The 25,661-nt window shown below is 45.1% G+C and overlaps 1 protein-coding gene and 1 pseudogene across 2 annotated transcripts in view; both read right to left on the bottom strand.

The window, feature by feature from the left end:
* Positions 1-9,624: 9,624 nt before the first annotated feature.
* On the bottom strand, positions 9,625-13,122 carry LOC146184506 (uncharacterized). The gene has a single exon (XM_084609400.1). It carries the CDS (start codon positions 12,545-12,547, stop codon positions 11,627-11,629), a length of 921 nt encoding a protein of 306 aa, XP_084465526.1. The 5' UTR covers positions 12,548-13,122; the 3' UTR covers positions 9,625-11,626.
* A 908-nt stretch (positions 13,123-14,030) lies between these two features.
* Positions 14,031-25,661, bottom strand: part of LOC146184505 (uncharacterized) — a 217,826-nt pseudogene continuing 206,195 nt past the window's right edge. The window contains exons 21-25 of the transcript XR_014708872.1: positions 20,752-21,023; positions 19,193-19,262; positions 16,357-16,556; positions 14,827-14,951; positions 14,031-14,174 (exon numbers count right to left, since the gene is read on the bottom strand). The product of XR_014708872.1 is annotated as an uncharacterized LOC146184505 (transcript). The remainder of the gene's footprint in view (positions 14,175-14,826; positions 14,952-16,356; positions 16,557-19,192; positions 19,263-20,751; positions 21,024-25,661) is intronic.

The raw sequence follows: 25,661 nt of genomic DNA, 5'->3' as shown, positions 1-25,661 counted from the left end.
TTGTACCCACTGCAGGGCGAAGGCCTCTCCCATATTTCTCCACTTAACCCGGTTCTGTGCTAGCTGCATCCACTTGACCCCTGCGAACTTCTTAATCTCATCCGCCCACCTAACTTTCTGCCGCCCCCTGCTACGCTTTCCTTCCCTTGGAATCCAGTTTGTTACCCTCAGCGACCATCGGTTATCCTCTCTTCGCACTACATGTCCTGCCCATGTCCATTTCTTCTTCTTAATTTCTACTAGAATGTCGGTAACTTGAGTTATTTCTCTGACCCACTCTGCACGCTTTCTATCTCTTAATGTTACCCCTACCATTTTTCGTTCCATAGCCCTCTGGGTTGTCCTCAACTTAAGTAGAACTCTCTTGGTTAGCCTCCACGTTTCAGCCCCATAGGTGAGTACAGGCAAGATGCAACTGTTGTATACTTTCCTCTTGAGCGATACCGGTAAGCTGCTAGTCATAATCTGCGAGTGCTTGCCAAATGCGCTCCATCCCAATCTTATTCTTCTTGTTATTTCCTTTTCATGGTCCGGATTTGCGGTTACTACCTGTCCTAAGTAGACATATTCGCCTACTACTTCCAGTTTTTCGCTATTTAATGTAAACTGCTGTTCCTTCCCGAGGCTGTTGAACATTACCTTAGTCTTCTGCATATTGATTTTCAAGCCTACCTTTCTACTTTTTCTGTATAGGTCATCAATCATTATTTGCAGTTCATCCCCCGAGTTGCTTAGCAAGGCAATGTCATCAGCAAATCGCAGATTACTGAGGTATTCTCCATCTACCCTTATCCCTAACTGCTCCCATTCCAAGTCTCTGAATACTTCCTCTAAACAAGCTGTGAACAGCGGCTGCCATGTGCACCTGAAACCACCCGTGGAGCGTCAGGGCCTGCGTCTTGGATTGCATTGCACAGCATGTAACCCGACAACCCCACCTGCCCATTATAGCCATTTCATAAGGATGGCTATAATGGGCAGCATTAGCCATCAGTCCACTGACGTGTGCCAAGATATGACATATGCTGGGCAATAATGTCAGCTGTGTTACAATGGCCCGCCAGTGTCAGATATACACTGGCATACCTTACTTATCACCGGAATTGGCATTGCCATTTCATAAGGATGGCTATACCTAACAGCATTAGCCGTTACTCCACAGATGTTGGCCAATATATGGCATATGCTGTACAATACTGTCAGTTCTGCTACCATGTCCCGATAAAGTCAGATGCATTGGCATACACTTTAGTCAACATTGTCTTGTCTATTTCAGCTACGGTCAATATTAGATGCAAATTAGCATGTAGCTGGAAATATTCTGTGGGAAACCTCGCATGACCGTGCTTTTGCGGTTGGCAGGCTCATTTAATATTTCGATTCGTTAACTGTGCTGTTATAATCCATGTTTTCCACTTACCTTTGCAATTTTAAAAGCTTCGGAAATCTTGTGTCTAAATAATTATAGTTCCGCGGTGCTGGTTTCCGTCGTGTTTGCTTTAAGCCCACCTAGCTGTTGTTGATGTTGCTTGGGGTTACACCGTGTTCTTTTACACTAGATCTTCATTGACTTAAGCTGCACTGTAATTAATCCATATATATACTGTGACGAATTTGGATGAGACCGACGATCGGTCGACGGCGTTAAATATCAATAAGATCACAATCGCTTGCCGGTCCGCCAGGATGGCGGCGGCGATAACTAGCTCCACGCCGACCACGAGATTAGAAATCATCAAAACGACATGTAATGTATCGTGCATAGGCAATGGTTGCTATTTTTTGTATTCTATTCGGCAATGGTCTAGGTTCTTCCGTGGCTGCTCCGTGGCGATTCCTGCTGCTCTTGGGAAGAGAATTCCAAAAGGTTTAGGGAATTTGTTTGCCACCGAGTGTATTAGTTTTAACAACAGTGGCTTCAAATAAGCGATTACCACAGGACGCGCATGCAGTGCGATGCTATTATGGAGCGATAAGCGTCGGCCTATGAATACTCGTACGGGACTCAGATCGACTATGGCGAGCGCGCTTCCATCGAAATACTCTTTAAAAATAAACTAGGCCGTTTACGCTATACGAATACGAAGCGTCGCGGCACATACTTTCGCTTAAACGATTTACCAATGCTGATCTAAATTAAAGCCGGGATATTGAGCGGTAAATTAAACGTCGGTCCGCAAATGCATGGACGTTCCCACATATGGCAAACCGTATAGACACTTTCTGTTTTCTTGTCTTTCTAAGAAGTAATAGAAAAAAAATAAAATGGCGTGAAAACACTTCACGTACAATCACAATATGAATAATAATAAGGTTATACTGAAAAAAAATAAACTCGGTTACAGTTTCACCTTTTTTTTTATCGCACTCGTTCGCACATCTTTTTTTCTCAAGCGTCCGCTCTTGTTGACGGCACACCGCGCACTTCTGTTCGAGTCTAGCGATCGCACACACTCGCGCCGAAATATGGACGCTCTGTTCTCTGCTTACTAGATCCATTGAAATATAGATGGATTTATTGAAAGGAAAAGACAGAGAGGTTGGCCCGAATAATTCAAATCTGGCCTGCTGCTCTGCACTGGGGAAGGGGAAGGAGAGAAGAAAGAAGGTCATGATGGATGACGATGTGAGAGAAGGCATATGAAATATATATACAGACACAGCAGCTTGCTTTGCAAGCGCAAATCAAGTCCGCTGGCGCTCAAATAACGGCAAAGAGCACGCACTGCCTGGACGCCCTTCCCCTTGTCCTGCCAAGCGCCCAGTAGCAGTTCCTCCGACAGAGGCCTCTTGTCTAAACGCTTCAAGGAAGCAGCTAGCAAATTTCTTTCGTTCGCATACTTTGGGCACACCAATAATACATGGTCCACAGTCTCTGGGATGCCACAAGTTGAACATTCCGGGGAGTCCATCTGTCCAATTAAATGTAAGTACTTGCGCGTGAAAGCCACGTTTAAACGAAGTCTATGTATCAAGCATGCCTGATGACGCGGAATATCACGCGGAACATTAAATTTAAATGTTCGATCGAGCCTTCTTAGACGGATGTGTCGGGCGTCTGGTTGAGCCCAGTAAGCTGCTGTAGCAATACTCATACAACTCTTTAGAAGACACGTCGTATCCGCTTTCGAAAAAGGTACAGCTGTTTGGAAGCCATTGATGAGTGCGCTTTTCGCTTCAACATCGGACTGCTCATTCCCATGGAGGCCGCAGTGGGCAGGGATCCATTGAAACATTATCACGTGGCCTTGGAGCTGGGCAGATGTGATGAGCTCCATAATGTTTAGTGCCAGACTGATAGGCAGTGTGGCGTAAGAAGTTTTCCAAAATTTGTAATGCAGTCTTCGAGTCCGTGAATATACACCATTTTTGAGGTGGTTCCCCACATGTATAGCGAATAGATTCCCGAATGGCTACAAGTTCGGCAGCGGTTGATGTAGAGGTGTTACAAACAAAGGAACACAAACATGAACGGCAGAGACACAACAACAGCGGCGCCGACTTGCCCGAGTGGATGCGCTCTCCAGGTGGGGTTGTCGGGTTACATGCTGTGCAATGCAATCCAAGACGCAGGCCCTGACGCTCCACGGGTGGTTTCAGGTGCACATGGCCGCCGCCCAGGCGGGACTTTACGAAGCAATGCGTCAGCCGCTGTACTTTAAGGTGCTATTTCTTTTATATACCTATTTGACATACGTAGAGCTCGCGTAACTTACGTCTTAGGCTTTGCTAACGAGTAGACCTTCGAATACTTCTATAATAAAAAGTACCACGGCAATTACTATGGCGCATTAATCCCTGATGGAATATCGCACACATACGGTACTTGTAAATACTTTATGATTATCTTGAAACACTCATTTGGCAAACGAGTACGCCAGTTCTTTGTAAACAAGCCGCGAATATTAAATCACTGCAGTGGCAAAAATGATCGCAGAGCCAGCTAGAGTCGCCCGCGGCACGGCGGCGGGCCGGCTTCCATATTTCCCAAGAACTTGAAAAGCGAAATATATCGGCACGGGGCTTTGTCACACTGAATTTTATATGAACACAAAATAGCTTCGTGTAGCAGCCAGTATACAAAAACGACAGCTCAGCAGAACAACATTTGTTCCTACGGCATGCCAAGTTCATGGATAGCATAATTTTAGAATTTGTTTTGTTTTGCACAACTGCGAAAAAAAAGGCCTGTAACGTTTCTCCGCTTTTCTTTAGCCGCCCAATTTCGCGATTCCGTCGTCGTTCACTACAATACAATGCTTGTGCTACATAGTATGGCAAGAAGTAATAACTGTTGAGTTCAAAAATTAAATTAAGCAGTCGTTGTTTTACAATTAAGCTTAATTCGGTATCAAAGCTTATTCATTCTCTAACTACCTCTGTAGTGGAACAGTTACAGGCGTGCGCGGTGAAGTATAGTTGTCTTTTTTACAAATATTGTGCATGGAGAGAAGACACCTACATGTAAATTGACTTGTTAGCATTAAAACGTAAAAAAAGTGAAAGAAAAAACTGGAAACACAAATAAAATACGAAAAAGTACAATGGGCATATTAACAACTCACAACTGGATTACAACTACACATCTTTGTTTCGCACACGCTCGTTCGCACAGTTTTCCAGCGCCCGCTCTCCGTGCTGACGCACCGCTCAACCCCGTCCTCGCGCACTTCGCACTCCTGTCGTTCCCCGGATCGCACTCTCTCACCGCATGCGATGTGAGCAAGGTCCGAGTTGGCATGCGCGCGTCGAAATCCACGCACGTGCGCCAAAGCGGTGGTCGGGTCGACGCACCACTCAGGGTCCAAGGGGCGGACGGCCGCCGCCCAGGGGAAGGAATTGCGCAGTAATAAAAAGACGAATGCTAACAGACTGCAGACTTCTTTCAAACATATCCGGGCTCTCACAACAGGTTGCATAGAGAAATGTGCTTTTACCGCATTTTCATGGCCAGTAAAATATACGCAAGAAACTAAACTGTGAGAAAGAAACAAGCGCCTAATGAATCGGGCCAACAAACGACTAATCTAGCAGATATAATGATGCTGATGGTGCGGATATAGAACTAGCCGTTATGAGCGAAAATGTAAACATCGTATGCAACTAGCTTATAAGGATGTGGCAAGTCGTGGTACTGAGATTCTTAGCTCAATAATGTTCAACAAACTTGCTTCCAATCCTTATTTCAGGGTGAGTGAAATATTCCGCTCCATTGAACACCATTGCATGAAAACATTTTCGTTGGTATGCTACAAGTGAGCAATACTTTCATTACGTATGGCAAGCAGGAATAACTGTGGCGTTAGTTCAAAAATTAAATGAAGCAGTCGTTGTTTTACAATTAGGCTTAATTCGGTAACAAAGCTGATGTATTTTCTAGCTCTATAGTGGAACAGTTAGAGGTGTGCGCGGGGAATGTAGTTATTTTTATACAAATATTGTGTACGGAGATAAACATCCACATGTAAACTCACTGGAGACTTTTTCAAATATTTTTGGGCTCTCATAACAGGTTGCGTTGAGAAATGTGCTTTTAACCCATTTTCTTGGCCAATAAAATATGCGCAAGAAACTAAACTTTGACAAAGAAACAAGCGCGTATAATGAATCGGGCCAACAAACCACTAATATTGCAGATAGAATGATGCTGATGGTGCGGATATACAACTGGCTGTTACCAGAAAAAACGTAAACATCGTATGCAACTAGCTTATAAGGAGGTGACAAGTCGTGGTACTAAGATGCTTAGCTCAATAATTTTCAACAAACTTGCTTCAAATCCTCATTTCAGGGTGATTGTAATATTCCGCTCGATTGAGCACTATTGTATAAAAACATTTTCGTTGGTATGCTAAAAGTGAGTAAACTATTCGTAGTAGAACACAGCAGTCACAAAATACAACTTGAACAGGTTTGGGTGTTGTAAACAAAGCAGCTAGGCGCCTCTCCAGGGCAACGACGCGCTTCACTGCTGGCACAGAGCCCTACATAGATTAGCAGCAGCAGCAGCAGCAGCAGCAGCGCATCGTTCAAGGCTGGCTCAAGTCCTGCTGTCTAGGAAACGCTTGCTAAACGGAGGGTACAAAACCGAGGCCATCGAGCTCTGAAAAAGCGATTACTACAAAGCCCAAAGGGTGACGCGACAATCGCTTAGCCGGCATGACGGCGACAGTTGTATTTTGTTTTAAAGAGGGCGCTCCGTTCTTTCGTTCATCCAACGGCCACTCATGCGCTCGGCTTGACGTTCGGTGGCACCGCGCACGGAAAATGCTTATCTCTTCAAGAAATATTCCATGTAAGTTTTCAAATTGACTCATTCAGATTTCATAAAGCCTTTGTGTATATTGGAGCAAAATATTAGCCTCTTAGATTGAGCATTTTTTAAATTACAAGCGTTGTCTTACGTTTCATTGTTGCTGCAGGTGCGTAAGCCATGTGCTAGGGAGATATGTCTTCTTTTAGCATCTTTATTACGTTATTAACGTTTCAGAAGTGGTTCTCAAGTGTGCGCGACTTGATCCCGGTCATTTTGCAGCTTATTTCAAGTTAAACCGTTATTGTTTTGCAGAGTACTAATTTCCTAAAGTAAACAACTGCGTGGCATCGTAGCCCTAAAAGCCAACTTCGGATATTCACGGCGTAGAGCCGTCGCGTGGCTTGGCCGCTCGGGTTCCCTCTGGTGACCTCGGGCGGAGTCGGCGGAGTCCGGGCAAAAGCATATTTTCTCCTGTCTGGTGCGATAAAGCGCAAACCGCATGTGTCGCGCGGCAGCACGATGCGCGGTGGGCTGAGGACCGCTAAAGCATTGCCGCTGGACGCTGTCGCCCAGGTTCTGGGTTTTTAGAAAATCGCTCATGTGCCTGGAACCAGCTCGCGAGGCAGCCGATCGCAAAATGCTTTGGGGTTCTCACCTTCGTTGTTTTTTTTGGGTGTGTTTTTTTGCATGCAAAGTTTGTTTCCCTAGTCCGGTATGGAGCGAAAATCCTGCAGACGGTCACTTCGTCTGATCCGTGCATATAGAGCGCATCGAGACGGTTAGTAACAGCTTGGTAGGGAAGTGATGAAAAAAAAAGGCTAGTGTGACTAGATATTGCTAATTTTCGAAAGTTGCAGAAAAACGTCACTGCTTTCAATCATATCTGCATCGCACTATAGTAGCACGCCGTTGCGCTGGGACCGTTTTTTTTTTTTTTTTTTTGGGGGGGGGGGGAGGTGGGGGGGGGGGGGTCTCGACGCGTTTTCAAGAAATTTCATCAGTGTTGCTGTTTAGTGCAAGAAACTGGATATAGCGTAACTGTACTCATTTACCAAACGACGAGGCGGTGCTAACAAAGCAAGGCTGAAAGCGCGTCTCTGTCGCTGAGGTCCTTCGCTCTGTGCGATGTGCACCAGCGGCAGCGACAGGCGTTGGCCGCGTCGTCGCGCGATGGATGGCCAGGGATTGTCGCCTATTTTTTTTCTTTCTGTATGAGCAGAAGACCATCGGATGCCCCAAGGAGATGTATCAGAGGGAGCATAACAGGCAGAGGTTGGACGATTGTCTGCCGAAGAGATTCCATTGTAGACGGGTCTGGCGTGGCCCCAAATATCATAATGCCTCTGAAGCTCTTCGCGGACAATCTGTCGAATTGTATCTGCCATGCTCGTCGCTTCAGGCACATCCACACGTGCGACAGTTCTGACATTCGGCAACCTACCAAGTTTCGGGATGATAGGTTGTCGGTTCAATCCTTCAAACGTCCGGCACTGTTGTGTTACATCAGCGGTGGTATTCAAATCATCCTTGCTGATGAGAAAGCTGTACACGTCTTCCGCTATTCCTTTGAGGAGGTGGATTACTTTGTCTTCCTCAGTCATACGAGCCTCAACTATTCTGCACAGCTTGAGGCCTGTTTTTTTGTGCAGGTCTCCCCCGGTACTTGCGCTCGCTGAGCCAAAGTCTGTTCGGCGCTGATTTTTCGAGCAACGGCACTGCCAAATCCCGTTCTCATTTCTTCCATGAAGCAATCCCAGGTGGTAAGGAATGCTTCATGATTGTCAAACCAAATTAGCGCCGTTTCTTTAAGGAAGAATACTACATTCGCCACCTTGGGCTTCGTATCCCAGCGGTTGTTTTTGCTTATCCGATTGTAGTCGGTGTGCCAGTCATCCACGTCTTTCCAGGGCTTGCTATAGAAGTGCCCGGGTTCCCGATAGGGCTGTGTAGTGGTCGGTTGAGCTGCTGGCATTGGCTGCGTTGAAACACCTGCTTGCGCCATCTTCGTCCGTACAGGGGGTAGCCCAGCTATTCTTCTGCTTCGACGGTGTTGGAGAGGTTCCGTAATATAATAATAATAATAATAATGGTTTTATTTGCGCCAAATGAATACATGGCGCGGGAGACCCGCAGTAAAAGCTGTCACAAGCGACAGCTTGACAAAGCCGGAGGCCCCCCTATACACTTGACAGCATCATAGGCGCAATGAAACGGCATGTCTCATCCAAAAAGAAAATAGAAACAAAACATGAAAACATCTGCAATTACAATCACTCATAAAAACTACATAAAATTATACAGAAAATGTGTTAGAATGAAGCTAGAAAGCACTTACAAAAGCAATGGAACATTCATGTGCGATGGCAATGAGTTTAGTGAAAGTAACAGATAAATTAAGCACATTTTTGCTTCAAATAAAATTCAAATCAAAGTGAATACAGACAAGCGGTACAGTCAGGGTAAACAACAATGTGACAGAGTAAACAGGAATGGCAAGCGAAGTGTCCTAGTACATGTTGAAATACCGGCGGAGTGTTTTGAACGTCACCTTTTCAAGTTGGATATGTTTATGATTTAAATCATTTAGTAACCGGGGTAGTTTATTCTGTAGTGTTTGTAGGCCGTATGTTGTGCGAAACGTCCTTACTTTCCAGAGCTCCGTGTAACGTGTCTGGCGTGTAGTAGCGTTTTGTTGTAACCTGGCTAGACGATGTAGAAATGAACTGTTGCTGGCGTTTTCATTCTTAATTGCCTTGCAAAGGATATAATCAAATAGCTTGGTAACAGGAATTATGTTGTATTTGGGAAAGAGATGGTACGTATGTGAATAAAACGGCAGATTTTCTATTACTCTTACAAACCTTTTCTGCAACTTGTGAAGCTTCTGCAAATTTCCATAAGTTGTCGTAGACCAAACTAAGTGACAATAATTGAGTCGGGAGGAGAATAGGGTATTATAAATTAACAGTAAGATTTTTGGTGGTAGTAAATTACGATTGCGGTATACTAGCCCAATTACCTGTGCCAGCTTAATAAGCATACTGTCCACGTGGACATCCCATGACATATTCTGCTGAAAGATAACACCTAATGTCTTAATACTGGAAGTTATTTCGAGAGGAGTGGCATTTAAGTAGATAGACTTTTGTATTGTTAGGTTTTTGTTTTTACTTCGAAAAAATACGGCTTTTGTTTTGTTTGCATTAATCGTCAGGCTGTTTTTACGCGTCCATTCGTCTAGTTTTATTAATGTTAAATTAGCAGCATCAACAAGGTCGTCACTAGTTTTACCGGTTAATAATATGCTGGTATCATCCGCGTACATGATAAATTTCACGGTTGCATCAATATTCACAATATCGTTCACGTACATATTAAATAAAAATGGTCCTAATATACTGCCCTGTGGGACGCCTGCTGAAATAGATAATGGGTTAGAACTGTGGTTGTTTATGACGACTATTTGTCTACGAAATTCCAAGTAGGAGCATAAAAGAGATGCGGCTTTACCACGAAAGCCATAGTGTTGGAGTTTCTTAATTAAAAGTTGATGACTAATGGAGTCAAATGCTTTTGACAGGTCAATAAAAATTCCTAACACAAGTCTTCCTTCTTCAAACTGATTTAGTATGTGTTCTTTTTGTTGTAGCAGTGCGAGTTGTGTGCCTAAACCCTTACGGAAGCCATACTGGCAATCAGTCAGCAGGCAATGTTTCTGCTCAAATTCGGATAGTCGCTTTAAAATAACTTTTTCGAAGACTTTTGAAAAGACGGGAAGGATTGATAACGGTCGATAGTTTCCTAAGTCGTTTTTATCGCCTTTTTTAAAGAGCGCAGCGACTCGCGCTATCTGCATCGTTCGAGGAAACGTGCCTTCGCTTATACAGATATTAAAGATATATGTAAGACAAGGAGAGAGAAGGTCAGCAACATATTTGATGGGTTTTATTTGGATACCATCAATATCTTTAGCGGTACTATTATTTAGACTGTGAATTGTGCTAATTATCTCTCCCTCATTTACTGGATACAAAAATATAGAGCTAGAGTTGTATGGAATACCATCAAGATCAATGTCTGGTGCGTTGTTACTTCCAATTTTAACAAAGTGTTCGTTAAAAGCGTCGGCAAGTGCTTTTCCCTCTAACTCAAGACCATTTATTTTTAAGCTCTGTATCCTTTCCTCAGGATTATTGCAATTCAACAAAGAGTTCAGTTTTTTCCACATTGTGGCCGTACGTGGAACCAGTGAATTAAAAGAAAGTGTATAGTAATCTCGCCTGGCCTTTTTTATATCTTTGTCTAAACGATTCCTAATTTTTTTAAAAGCCTGAAATATTTCGGGGTCTCTTGTCTTTATAAATTCACTGTATAATGCATTCTTTCTCCGTATTCTGGCAGATAGCTCTGCACTAATCCATGGTTTACGTATTTTCTTTTTTTGTTTAATGCACTTAAAAGGAAAGCTAATGTCATAACTTTCTTTCAATAGGCTGAAAAAAGCCTCGTAAGCCAAATTTGCGTCTTTAAGATCGTATACAGTATCCCAACATGTCTGAGCTATCTTCTCACGAAAAATAGAAAGAGTCTGATCTGTTATTAGTTGAATGAAATGGTTTGTCTTTGTTTCCTTGTTTCGTACGTGACCCTTGAAACATAAATATATCGGCAAGTGATCACTGAGATCCGATGCGAAGACGCCAGCATTAATGACTTCAGAACTTAAATTCGTAATAAATACGTCAATTAAAGATGACGAATTCTCGGTCACTCTGGTAGGAAGACTGATAGTATTCCAACACGCATTCATCTCCAAGAGAGTATCTAACCCAAGTTTTGGTGAATCATTCTTCATCATGTTAATGTTAATGTCTCCGCCATAAATTAAATTGAAATTGTTTTCATTTATAAAGACGAGAAAAGTTTCTAAGAACTCCAAAAATGATGCAACGGAACCATTCGGCGGGCGATAGCAAACAGCGAAAACAGTATTGTTTTGTATCACTGATAAAAATTCATAGTCATGAGTTATTACTGAAAACTGGTTCAATATTTCACATGCAGACGGCTTTTTAACCAAGGTGCATATTCCGCCACCACGACCTGTTGATCGATTCAGGTAGAAAGTATTGTACAATGGAAGCCGAAAGATGTTCACATCGTCAACACACCAAGTCTCTGTCAGCATAATGACGTCAAAGGATTGCTTTGTTTGCTCAAAAAAGAGTTGTAAGTCATGTTCCTTGCGAGTAAAAGAACGTATGTTTAAGTGAAAACATTTGAAAGCCTTCGAAAACGCTGTACCTAAGTGATGGTTGAAAGTGTGTGGCAATACATACGAGTGAGTAGGTGCCATAGTGTTCTTAGTGTTCAGCTGATCTGTTGTTTAAGTTTGTCGCGGTCACTAGAGCAGGAAATGACCACCGCGTTTTGCCCATCAGCTTTCCGGACCAAGACCTTGTTGTTGTTGTGCCATACGTATTTGTAGTTATTTGTCTTCGCCCAGAGCTTTGTTTCGGTAAGCAGAGTACGTGTCCTTTTTGTCAGGTTTTCTAACACAAAAATGCTGTCATTTCCTTGGCACAGTGTTTTCCTGTTTTGCCACCATTTGTCTCTTGCTGATTGTTTGGCGAAACGACAGATAATGCCAGGTATCTTATCTTGCTTTGAGGGCAGGCGATGAATGGACACTATGTCACTTTCCTGAAGCTGTGGCAGGTTGTTTAGAGTTGCCAGCTTATTTATCTCATCAATCAGGTTTTCATCCTTCATTGCTTTAATTCCATGGAATTCAAGGTTGAGCTTTCGGCTTCTCCATTCCAAACAGTCCATTTCGTTTTTCAGCTGCGTTATTTCATCGTCTTGCTTCTCAATCTTATCTACCCTGTGTTTCAGTTCCTTGACTTCACGTTCGTTCTTTTCTATCCGAGTTAGAAGCTCATCGTACTGGTCACTCATGTACTGAATTGTGTCTTCGACGCTGTCAACTGTTTCTTTTAGCGGTAAAAGGTACTCCAGCTTTTCATTGATTGATTTCAGCAGTGCACGAACATCTTGGTCATCCGTATCAATGCTGGATCTATCGAGTTGTGGAGCACGACCTTTCGAGCGCCTGCAATTTGAGCAACGCCACGCACTGCGATACTGCTCCCCTTTTGACTTGATAGTAGCATCCGAAATTCCTGCACATTTTCCCGTGTGATAGACAGATTTACAGTCACTACAGTCGATTTTGGAATCAAGTTCCTCGAGTTGCATATCACATGACCCACACTGTTCATCAAGGGGCATAGCGACACTTCTGGCAGCAGCAGCAGCAGCAGCAGTAAAAGAAGACAGCGGGAAGATATATTAACAGAGCAGCAACTAACCTGCAATTGCAGAGAAAAACTTCTTAAGATGGTGCCTTTCCCGTGCCGCTGCCGCTGCCAGTGTGACAGCCGCAGGTCTCTGGGCTTTCTTTATAGTCTCGTCCGATGGGTGGGCGTGTCCGCTGGCCGGTAGCGATGCAGTCCTGGATGACGTTATCTTCCGCAGCAACCAGCACACGTGCACGCAGACGGTTGTAGTCGATGTCAAAACTTCATATCTGCAATTGCAGAGAAAAACTTCTTAAGATGGTGCCTTTCCCGTGCCGCTGCCGCTGCCAGTGTGACAGCCGCAGGTCTCTGGGCTTTCTTTATAGTCTCGTCCGATGGGTGGGCGTGTCCGCTGGCCGGTAGCGATGCAGTCCTGGATGACGTTATCTTCCGCAGCAACCAGCACACGTGCACGCAGACGGTTGTAGTCGATGTCAAAACTTCATATCTGCAATTGCAGAGAAAAACTTCTTAAGATGGTGCCTTTCCCGTGCCGCTGCCGCTGCCAGTGTTCCGTAGTGATCGATACCCAGCACCTACACGACCGTTGTTACGTGGTTTATTTTCATGGCGGTTGTTAGATGCGCTGGATGTTAGCACACCAAGAGCTAACCAACACAGGTTCCTCTTCCTTTTCAGCATCTCCTACAACACGTCATGTTCCTCCAGTACAGGAACGCGGGACGTGCGTCACAATATAAACTTTTACATTAAATTGGTTTTGTAATAGGAAAACGTGTTCACATTTGGGCGACATATTCTAGGTTTCAAACCGAACTGGAATAAGCTTGTGACGTGATCTGTCGCACTAGTAAAGATCGCTAGAAATTGCACCTTCCTAATCCAAATTAATTCTCTGTTTTCCTTGATGATATTGATTCAAGCAGGTTAGGGCAGCGAATGTCAAGCTAAATACTGTCTTCATATATATATATATATATATATATATATATATATATATATATATATATATATATATATATATATATATATATATATTTGGTACTGAACAAAATGGCTCTATATTTCCATTTTATTTCATACAACTCGTAAACGCATGAGATTTCAATATTGACTTTGAATAACCATGAGAAGAGATTATCTTTGTTGAGGACAAAATGAGAAAGGATGAGGTAGGGTGGATAATTCGACGTTGCCTCGGCAGAGTTCCTAGAGCAGGGGCGACGTGTTCTGTGACCACAAACTTGACATCGAAAATTTGTACTCGCCAGTACGAAACAGCATCTTGATCGTGTGCTGCAAGTAGACGGAAATGTGAGATTAGTGTTGGTAGAATAATTTACGATCCCACTCCAGACATAGAAACGCGTTCAAGTGAAGTAATTTCTCTGTAACTAATATTTTAAATAAGACAAGTTGTGCGAAAATACGAAAGCGCCACTGACCTCATAACATCACGTCGAAGTAGTCTTGTGGCCTCACGTTGATAGCATTGTCCTATTAGAAGAATCGTCCAAACTCGTTTTTTTTGTATAAATCAACATGCGGCACAAAATTTTGTTGATCCAGAATTCTCTGGCATTTTTTTCGTAGGCAATCTGCGAGGAAAAGACAGCGCACTTATACTTGATGTCCGAGTTACGCATGGTACATTGCTTATTGGTTTCTAAACTTCTTGTTATGCTTTAGACAGAACATTTATTGGGGAAGACGGAAAAATGTAATTCCACCGAAAATCCGCAATTCCTATTTATTCGTTTGCCGTTTTAGAAATCTACCAAAAGGTGACTCTGAAGCTAAAGGAATTTTGATTTAAGTCATGAGCGATTGCAACATTCCTGCTCCAACAGAGAAAAAAGGTTGGACAAAAAGCAGCAGGGTTATTCGTTCAAGTGTCGGATAATTGTTCTCAACATTCAGGGCTCACTAACCCTAGACCACTCGTCACAAATGCCACCAGCGATCTTTAATCTTCAGTATGCTTTTACAACACTACTAACACTTGAAGTAACTTAGACGAGATATGACTAATGATTGCACAGATGTGACTTCGCGCTCTGTTCGTCCTATCTGTTCTACGTTTATTCATATGTGTTAGCAGTGTTCTAATACGGCGCTGAAATCAACACGCAGAACCAAATGGCCCCTATCCTAGCGCTGTTTTTTTTTTTTTTTTTTACTCCCACATGGAAATCCGGCCTTACCAGGTTGAAGCGTGCACAAATAAATAAATATCGGGGAACAACTCACATGAAAAATGAATATGACCAATCCCTGCAGAGTGCTGGTTATCACAAAAAGATACTCGAACAGTAGACCCCATTCCTTGGATATATCTTCTAGCAGGCTTAAGTATGCAAATATCCATGTTAATCCTGGAAGGCAAATTCGATTGTGTACAGACAGGTCATATGAATTCAGTGGTAGAAACATTAGGCACTGGTTTCACTCCTATAAGAATGCCGAAATAACTTTGCCAGGCCACTAAAGAGTCATTGTGAGTTATCAGCGCAGCTGAAATGACCGATACAAATATCGCCTCTTTATGGTGATTGCCATGTTACTGCCGAGCATGCAGCATGCCGTATGTAAATAAAGGACCCTGCACAAAAAATTACTTTCTGTCATTTTATGACTGGCGTCTTTTCAAACTATTCATATTAAGGCTAGTTTTAGAAAAATATACCGGAGGTAAGTATATGACTCTGTTTACAGCAACAAATTTGAAGCGCCACCTTATTTGTGGCTCCAAGTGTTCGAGTCGGTTTTATCTGTTACGATTTAAAAATGCCAACACTCTCAGGGTGCTGAAATTCAATCCTGCATATGAAAGTACAGGCTGAAACATCTCCTTGCCGAAAATCGGAACATAGTACATCGGCCAGAAAAGCCTTTGACTTCACGGACACCTCCAGACTAACAAACGAATAAAAAGTGTGGGCATTTATATTCTTGAGGAGTTTATTAGAAATTTTGCGACCACACCTTCGTCACTGTTGTTTTGTGATACTTCTTTTTCACTGGAAGAAGGAAAGTATTTAATTTGAGCAATATTTTTAGACCCAATAATGCTCAAAATATTTATCGTGATTAGCCATCAGTGCTTTTTTGAATGGACCTACTGTTACGTCCACAAGCTCCAAGCATTAGTTGTTACATTCACTTTTTAGCCACCGTATTGTCTTAGCTCCCAGCGTGACTGTAAACAGTAGTACCTCGGTGATCGAAATGTTGTTGATGCGAGTTTCGGGATAATATGAATGGGTATATTTCCCCGGCCAGAGTGCATTGCGTATAATCTGCAGAAAGTTGGTTGTTCCGAACACTCTAGCGCTTCATTACGGATGATATGAATGCGTGAGCCGCTACCACGGCCTTGGTTCCTACGCATTGAACACAAGTCGTTTACTCTGCGCTCAACAAACGCGCTGAGCACACCACGAACAGTGTGCGGCGGCTTTCGGCCTACACACCGGCGACGTCGCGATCGTCTGTCGCACTATTCTCGCCGCGAATGGCGAGCTGTGGCCGTGCGGCCGTAACCAAATCTCGGCTATAAACAGATTTGCGTGGATGCATTTCCGATGAATTTACATACTGATTCTTGTTCCTTTGGATGATACATTTTTACGCGACACCTTGAGATTCGTACCACCGATGTTCTACTATACGCGACATGTTTCTGCTACTGAAATCGTCCCAGCGACGATATTTATTTGTCTATGAATTTATTTTTTCTGAAAATAGAGGCAAGAAACCTTCAGGGGTCGCTTTCCTTACCCAAGAGGAAGACAATACAGACAGTGGCCCGTAGTTGCGCCTTAGCCAAAGCCACCTTGCTCTGTGTGCTACGCAACCCTTTTTGACGTCTGCAATAGATGCCGAAAATGACCATGCAGAAGACGATTACGTTCAATGCCAGAATGAGTCCCACGGGAATGAGGAAGCTGTAAAGCAGGGCCTCTTTTTCCATCCAGCAGCTGTGGAAGAAGAAGCCGTAAACGTCTTTTAATGGCGCTCGAATTTTAAAGACAAACAAAACAAAGAATACATATGAAAAACCCCCACTACTTAGCCGAATCCTTCATTTATCATCACCAATATTAGACTAACTGTGAGTAAAGGCCGCCGTCATATTCCTATAATTATCCCGGTCGTGTGGCAGCTCCATCCACTTGATACCGCCATGCATCCCAGTCTCGATCACCCGTTCCCCTAAGTTTCTGCCCCTTCCTGCTACACTTCCCTTCCCTTGGAATAGAGTCTGTTTATCTTAAAGTTATCGTACCTTCATATTACATGTCGTACCAATGTCCATTTCTTTATTTTTAGTTTCTGAATTTGTTCCCTGGTCCACTATGCACCCTTTCTGTATGTTAATGGTGCGCCTCTAATTTTTTTTCCTCCATAGCTCTCTGCGTTGTTCTCAGCTTTAGCTATATTATTTTGTTAGTCTCTAAGTTCTGCCACGCATGTAAACACTGAAAAGATAAAGTTGCTATAAACGTCATCTCGAGGGAGCTCCAATTGATGATCTGGGAATATTTAAAAATTGTTACTATTCAGAATTTATTCATCGTATATGTTTCATGGTCCCCAGTTATTCTCTTGCAATTTCTCGCGGCTCGCTAACTATCGTAAACTATACTTCCCTTCTGATGCCGTCGAACAATGCCTTAGTATAATTTTTAGTTTTTAGGCTCACCAGTTTTCATTTTCTTATCTCTGCCCTTATTCAATCTTCGCAACACTTACCCCTAACTGTTCTCAATTCAGGTCTGTGAGCGCTTTCTCAAGAAAAGCTGTGAATAGCGTAGTAAACTGAATAGTAGTAACTGAATAGCGTAGTAAACTGATTGGTCTGTACCTTATGAAGTCTTTCAGGACGTTTCAATAAATTTAAGAATAAATATTACCATTATCCTGCGATTCCTCAGCTCTCCAGGTGACGAGGGATTGTATACACAGATTGATCAGTTTCCTATATTAACCGGTCCATAATACTTCAAGAAATCTGCAGTTACATGACCTCCCATCTGTGTTCCCAGTTCTCATCACTTCAAATGTTTCTTTTTTTGCTTCTTTGCTTCCCTGTTCGTTACCAGCGGAACGTTTGATCCCTCTTTTTACTGCCGCTCTAATTATCGCTGCGGCTGCTTCCGCCGTGGTGCAGATGAGTATACAACTCCTAAGCTGCCAGACTCCTAACATTCTAAGGAAGAAAAAAATAATTTTGTCTGATAACGTTGACAATGTTGGTACGCATGTATTGGAGAAATATTTAAAACCAGGTTTCCTGCAAGTACTCAGCCTTGAGGATAGGAAGACGGATACAACTTTAGCTAACACTTTTGACAATGATGATGCGCACGTCAGAGATAATAATTCAAAGCCATATTTTTGCTAGTGTTTGAACTTTGACCTTCATGCAGGCAAACGAGATATCTTCTTTTATGCTTTTCCTTCTCTCCAGCGTCAGCGGAAACGCTTTTTTAAACACCGAAGCGTTGCTGTTCTTTCTCATGCGATGACAAATAATAAACATGCAAGGTCTGTACATAAGAAGCGGAAAGAGTGCAGAAATATACAGAGGCAATGCGGCGAATAACGTTCAAAGGCATCCACATAGGACCATGGGCCTTACTGGCGCTACACGTCTACGTGACATTTAATAAGCACTTGAAAGCTGTAGCACGAGCTTCTCAGCGACGTAAGGAAGCATGCACGCTAGCCGGTCTTCACTGACACAGCTGCAATAAATATAAGTAATATAAACTGTGAAATTTGTAACAGGGCGCGGCAGAAATGAGAAAGCAATAAGGAGCCCACTTTATGAAAATACTTTTCTTGTGCTTTACGTACAGTTTCTGCATTCGCATTAAGAACTTTACGCGCGGCAAATGCCAAGTAGTGAAGGAGACTTTTTGGCCAGGGAAAGGCCTACACTGCTTTCACTCTGATTTTGCTAGGTGCCTGAACAAAAGCTGGTATGTGTGATATGGCACGGCGTTGAGCGCTCTTTATTGCAGGAGCCAACAATATTAGCTATATCAAAAAAGAGTACTAAAGTACAAAATGATTCCCCATTGCGTCACACGCCAAGTAATTGCCTCAGTAGAAAACTCTGTCCGTAAGCATTTGTCTTTTCTATCAGCGGACTAGCTACATAAATTATGATTAGGATGCGCAGGTGATGCTGGTTTGTATAAAATACTGCACTTGCAAAGGAGAAGTAGCCAAAGCGGCCACACCTCCAGGGCTGCAAAGCGATAATCCATCACCACTGTGTAGATTGTGACATGGCCTCATGAATACGTTTAAATAGTTGTCTGCCGCTTTGGCAATAGCGTCAACGTGCAAGAAAGTGAAGAAGAAACCACCACATGGCGGCAGAGATATCTAAGGTGATTTAGTACAGACTTAAGCAATCCTCAAGTGAAACCAATAAGATGCCGCTGAGCACTGCCCCTGGCCGCTACAGTCGACCATCTCTGTTTAGCTGCTGTTCACATCCCGTCGACAATTCCAAATCGCAGTCAACATTGTGACAAGCATTAACAAAACCCACTAGTCACTAATAGAACTGCTTTTATTTCTTAGTGGCTCCGATACTTACATGTCATTTCTTTTGTAGTACTGCGTTGGATTGACTATGAGGACGCACAAGATGAGTAACATCGGGATGCCTGGAGTAAAAATGAAAGTTAGAGCAGAGCTTTTGAGGTGAATATCTTAAAGCAGTCTTGTTTTTCGGCCAACGCAAAATCAGTGAGTGCGTTTCACAACATTTTACTTCATATCTGCTACAAAAGAACATTTATTCCAGTGGAAACATAATTGAGTCACCATCACCAAAGTGCTACGATGAGACCATTAAACAGATATGAGGAAAGCACCAAGTAGAGCACTCAGAACGCCCAATCACCAAGAAATAGTTTGTCTCATTTTCTTACATAATTTATTAGGAATGAATCCATCACCAATCGCATGTGCTTCAAGCAATATTCTGGATATTCATCCTTTAATAATATTTTCGTTGTTTTCAACAAGCATGCGAAAAGCCTAGCATTTTCCTGAACATGGTTTACACATCATCAAGATGCAATATACACAAAATTATAGTGAGCCATGAAAGAACCATTGTTGAAACTAACCGCTAGGATGCACTCAAAGAAAAATGGCCGAACTGTCAACAGGATCACATAATGAAGATCTGATTACACATGCACTATTATCACGGGCAAGCTTCGTAACGTCAGTGAAAAGAATTTAGGCGTTTGCTAAGAATGAAGAGAGATGCCTACACTGAAATTATCAACAGAAAATGAAGATAGGAAACAAAACACTGTCGCAACCCACTCGCTAACCAATTTTTTTAACATGCACAGGTTACTCACACGGACAGTACCTGAGAACACAGTGCCCGATAAATGAGGTGAAAATTTCAAAATCAAACTGCTCAGTCGCTACATTACAACTGAGAAAATTTTTGTTCAGCGCGATTTCCGCAACATGACTGCTCGCTGATTTCATAATCACTTTACTGATCCCTAAACACCTAATTATTTTCTAAAAATAGAAAATTATAAGGGAACAAAACTGCCTTTAGCTAGTTTCTTAGCAGCAGCTTCCATATTTAATTGATTTTCCAAGCAATGATCGCACGTCACAAAAATATGTAGGCTAACGTCTGCAGCGTACTAAAGAAAAGTTTCGAGAGCACTGCAGAATCTGCAGTTGAGAAATGCGAAAGCCCGAGCTTTGCTGCTGCACACGGTACACTCACGCGCCCCTTGTCGAACACAACCAGTGTTCCGTTCAAAGTATCAGTATTCATAGGCATTCTGTAATTCGCTTACAGGAAAGAAAAGGCGCGGTAGCTGTCACTGGCGGAATCTCGCTGACACATCTCGCGGACAAACCTCGTCGACCCGAGATTTTCACCATGAGCATAGAAAGGAAACAAAACAAAACGGTGACATGAACACGCCATTTTCTCATCAGCGGCAGAACATTCAGACATAATAGTCCTGCTGAGGACATTTAAATTGTTTCGTGCTTCGTTTTTTTTTAAAGCAGCAATAAATCTGAACGAGCAGGCTACTCTCACGAACGTTGAGAGATCGCATTTCGTTTTCTAAAATCAGTACTCTCTGGAAAGGGTTGCGCACTGACCCCAAGCTCCCAAGACGGCCTTGAGCACAAGTTGTGGCACGTGGGCATCCAGGACACGCACGAAGTGCAGGTACTGCAGGATGGCCTCCACGAAGGTCCAGGCGAACGAGACCAGCAGGAAGTAGTGCAGCGCCGCTGCCATGCACAAGCACGACGTGGGGCTGATGCCGCGCTTGGGAGTCGCTCTCAACACCATGAAAGACACAAAGGCTGCCAGCTGAGACAGGGACAGGTTGGCCAAGACCTGGTGGCTCCTGCCCTTGCGCCACTTTCTGAAACCATAAGATAACGTTATGACACTGAAAGCAGTTTCAGATAGACCATGTTAACAGCTCTGTTTTTGCGAAAACGTGGGCCTTTCTTCAGGCGAGCTATGAGTAATAGTTATGTTTCGAAGCCGCTCTCCACGCTGTCACCCGCCGTGCTCGTCCAGAGGGCGACGGTCTCTTCAGCTGCTGGCGTTCGAAACGGTTCTCCTCTCACCCGCCGTGCTCGGTTGCGCTGACCGGCGGTCTGTTGAGTTGCACCTGCTGGGCACCTTGGAGTACTACCCGTAGACGAACCAGGTTTACAACATCTTTATTGTAACTGGTCTCTCCTCTTTTTTGAAATTGCCCTTGACAGCTCGTTAAATAGACTCCCTAAACACAGTCCCTATCATTGCGCCAATAGGGACGCAGTAAACTCTCTGGGCGGGGCCAATAGGCTCCAGCACAGTTCCTCCTTTCTCCCGTCATCCCGTACGCACAACATCACGCGTGCACATTCCAGAGTTCAAATCCGCTGCCGTGGTCACGTACGTCCTTGCCGGACAGCCCGAGTCCCGTGGGAATCAGCTTCCTGGCCTCCGCGGCTCCTTTACACAAGAGCCCAGCGCGCGCACACACACACAAACACACACCTCCACACACCGTGGATGATCTGCGGTTCGAATAGTGCTGCTGGCCTTGCCGACGCGGGACATCCGGAGTCGTCTTGCGGGCGGGGTTGCGTCGGCGACTTGAAATCCGCGCCAGCCAGGCGATCCGCAATCCAGGGTCACGGGAAATGAACGAAAAGTCACGCACCACGCTCCGGCCCTCAAGTGCACGCCCCGCAGCTGCGCTCGCGACGAGCAGGCGCCAGTCCAGAAGCCGACGGTGTAGTACGTCGCGTTGATGAGCACAACACCTCCCCACCAAGTGTGCTGCATAAGTCTTTATAATGCAGCCACACACAACACACAAGCGAACAACGCGACGCGGCTGGCGTCAGGTTCAATACCCCCGCCATCCGCGCCCACACTCAATGACAAAGCCCAAAATATTCCTAGGCCATTTACCTTTCCCTCGATGCGCTAAGCTCCATTTAGTTGACCGCCACCAGCCTTGACATAGCATCGGCGTTGGCATTTTGCGTGCCCCTTTTATGTTCGATCGTAAGATTGAACCTTTGGAGAGCGAGAGCCCAGCGAGTTAGTTTGGCACTATGCGGGCTGGTAAGCGTAAGGTACTTAAGGGGGTTGTGGTCCGTTACCACACGCACCTGTGCACCAAATAGCCAAGCCTCGAGCTTACTCAGTGCGCATATGATCGCGTAGGCTTCCTTCTCGATTGTGGCCCACCGAGTCTGGGTCGGACTGAGCTTCTTGCTTAGAAATGCGATCGGGCGTTCGTTCCCCTCCTCGTCGCACTGTGCGAGACATGCTCCTACGGCGTAGTCGGAGGCATCGGTGGATAGTATAAACTCCTTACTAGGATCTGGTGCATACAGCGATGTCGCGCGCCCTAAACACTCTTTAATGCTCTCGAACGCATTCTGTGCCTCGCTGTCCCAAGGTAGCCGATGAGGGGTCCTCCTCTTCGTCAGGTTAGTCAACGGGAGAACAATACGCGAGTAGTCAGGGACATACTGTCTATAGTAGTTTGCCAACCCGAGAAAACTCCTCAGCTGCCGCTTCGTCTGTGGCGGGGGAATCTCCTGGATAGCGCTGACCTTTGCAGGATTCACGCTTTGCTTACCCGATCCTACTATGTGACCAAGAAACTCTACCTCCCCTCTTGCGAATCGGCATTTAGCTGCATTCACAGTGAATCCCGCAGCTGCTACGGAACTTAGAACATTGTCGATGTGCCTCAGATGATCCTCCCACGTCTCGGAAAATATGGCGAGATCATCAATGTAAGCGCAGGAATACTCTCTGTGTGGTGCTAATACCTCGTTAATGATTCGCTGGAACGTGGAGCTAGCGTTCCGAAGCCCGAAAGGCATCACTTTCCAAGCGTATTGCCCGACCGGCGTTACGAACGCCGTCAATGCTTGAGACTGCTCATCTAAAGGTATTTGCCAATATCCCCTCAGCATGTCAATGAGGGTGATGTAACGCGCCTTTGCCACCAGAAACAAAAGCTCCGAAGGTATGCTCATGGGGAATGCGTCCGGTTCCGTAACGCTGTTGAGCCTGCGATAGTCGCAGCAGAGCCTTATGCCGCCGTCCTTCTTAGATACACAAACTATGGGATGGGCATGGGCGCTCTCTACCGGAAAAATCAGACCCCACTCACACAGTTCGTTAATCTGCCTTTCCACTTCCTTCCGAAACACCATTGGTACCTTGTACGCATGTCCGGCTACCACTTCAGATCCTGCCTTCAGCCTTATTCTGTGCATGCCAGCGGTGCACTTGCCCGGTTTACTACCAAACACTTGTCCGTGCTTAGCGAGCACCGCGGTCAGCTCCTCCCGTTGCGATTGGGTAAGGTGGCTCAAAGCTTCGCCCGACACGCTACTTCCTTCGTCAGACGGTGTTGGGAATGTGGGCACGTCGCCGAAGTCACTGTCCCCTTCGAAAACTGTGCCTACAACATTAACGCGTGCGTGGTAAGCTCGGAGTTTGTTGGCGTGCACAGCCCGACGTGTGCCGCCTTCCAACTCGATTAGGTAACTGTAGGGCCGCAACCTTTGTACAACTTTGACCGGTCCTATCCACTTTCCCATCAATTTGCCTTGGCCTTCCTTCTCCAACCACAACACTTCGTCCCCTTCCGCGAACTATTTATCCGTCGCGCGGAGATTGTAGCGATTCGCATACTTTCTCTGAGCATCGGTGCAATTACTTTCAGCTGTTGCATGTGCCTCAGCTAACCGTTTGCGCAGCTCCGAAAGATATTCCTCAGCTGGGATTGTTAGAGAGTCCGGGACGGACCAGTCCCCACTCCACGACTTCTGCAAGATGGAAAGAGGCCCCACTGGCACCCTCCCGTACATCAGCTCAAACGGAGAGCGGCCCGTCGTTTCGTTAGGTACCTCTCTGTATGCCCACAGCAGAAATGGAACAAATTTGTCCCAATCCCTGCCGTGCTCCTCCACAATACGGAATAACATGGATTTGAAAGTACCGTTCCAGCGCTCAACCAGTCCATTGCTCTGCGGGTGGTCGGGCGTGGAGAACCTTGGGCATGTTCCAAGCCTGGACAGCATCTCTCTAGTTAACTGAGCCGTGAAATTTGTGCCTTGATCACAGCACACCGTTTCCGGTATACCCATGCGTGCAAAGATCTGTAGCAACGCCTCGCACGTAGCCTTTGCTGTCAGCGCGCGCAAGCATACGACCTCTGGCCACCGAGTGTTAACATCAACAACGCACAACGCGTAACGGTGCCCTCGCGCAGACGGTGGTTCAATTGGCCCTATGCAATCAACGTTGATGACTTGAAACGGGCTGTCTGGTCTAGAGAGGGGTGTGATCGGCACACGATCGAGAGTGCGCGCAGGGGCCTTTACCTGGCATGAATGGCACGTACGACAGTGTTGCTTGACATCTCTGGCCAAGCCTGGCCAGTAAAACGACCCCTTTATTCTCTGAAGCGTTTTACGTTCGCCCAGGTGCCCTGCCCACGCTGAATCATGCGCCAACCTTAAAACCTCCGCGCGCCGTTCCGAAGGTAGTACCAATTGACAACACTCGTGTCCAGCAACTGGCTCTCGATGGAACAGCAGCTCGTCCCGTATAAGCATGCCATGCGAGCCTTCTTTAGCCTGAGCCCATGCTTCGTTTAGCGATTCATCGGCAAGCTGAGCGTTCCGGAACAGCTGCCTTGCTGTCTGGTTCGTTTCGGTTTGGCTGGCAGCAGGCTCCGCCTCGACGACGCACGCCACAGCATCAGCGTGTCCCGTATCTGGCCCGTCTGGTTCATCTATCTGATTCCAGAGCTACTAACTCATCTGCTTGTGTTATTGCTCTCTCCCCGAGAAGCTCATTGTAGTCATCTGGCGTAATCAGTGCATCTAGGCCTGCGACTAGCTCATCGGTAAGCGCACACAGCACTCCTCGTTCGGACGGGTTGAACGACACTACGGGAGCACCCTCCGTTGCCTTTAATGGCACGTAAGCCAGCTCGGCGACTACCTCACTCCCAAACGCTCCTCTCAGCTTCAGTGTTGACCCCGCGCCTTCATACTCGCGGCAAAGTGACTTACGAAGGACAGTTACATCGGCACCCGAATCAACCAAAGCTCTGAGCTGCTGACCCGTGCTCTCTATTGTGACAATACGTTTGTCGCCTGCCTCGTTCTGTCGCCTGTCACTCCCTGTCGCCATCTCCTCGCTAACTGGAATTTCCACTCGAGCAACAACCTGTCTTTCGCCTCTGCGACTGCTACTTCCATTTTTTTGTTGAGACAGTTTCTTTTCTCGGGCATTCCCTTGCAAAGTGGCCTCTCTCGTGACATTTATAGCACTGTCGCCCGGGACGCCTCTCAGCCGTGCTGCCTCCCAATTGAGATGATGTAGCGGTTCGCTTGTCGGCATGGTGGTTTGCCGTTGCGGACGCAGCTAGTCCTACTGCTGACCTACACCTCCGACTCTCTTCGAAGTTCTCTGCGAGCTCTACGAGGTCACTAGGTTTGAGAAAACCTTCTTTCTCACTCAA

This window comes from Amblyomma maculatum, chromosome 7, assembly GCF_055883805.1.
Source record: "Amblyomma maculatum isolate TAMU_Amacu chromosome 7, ASM5588380v1, whole genome shotgun sequence".
Taxonomy (NCBI): Eukaryota; Metazoa; Arthropoda; class Arachnida; order Ixodida; family Ixodidae; genus Amblyomma; species Amblyomma maculatum.
Note: the sequence above shows the minus strand (reverse complement) of the source record. Positions and strands in the feature narration are given on the sequence as shown.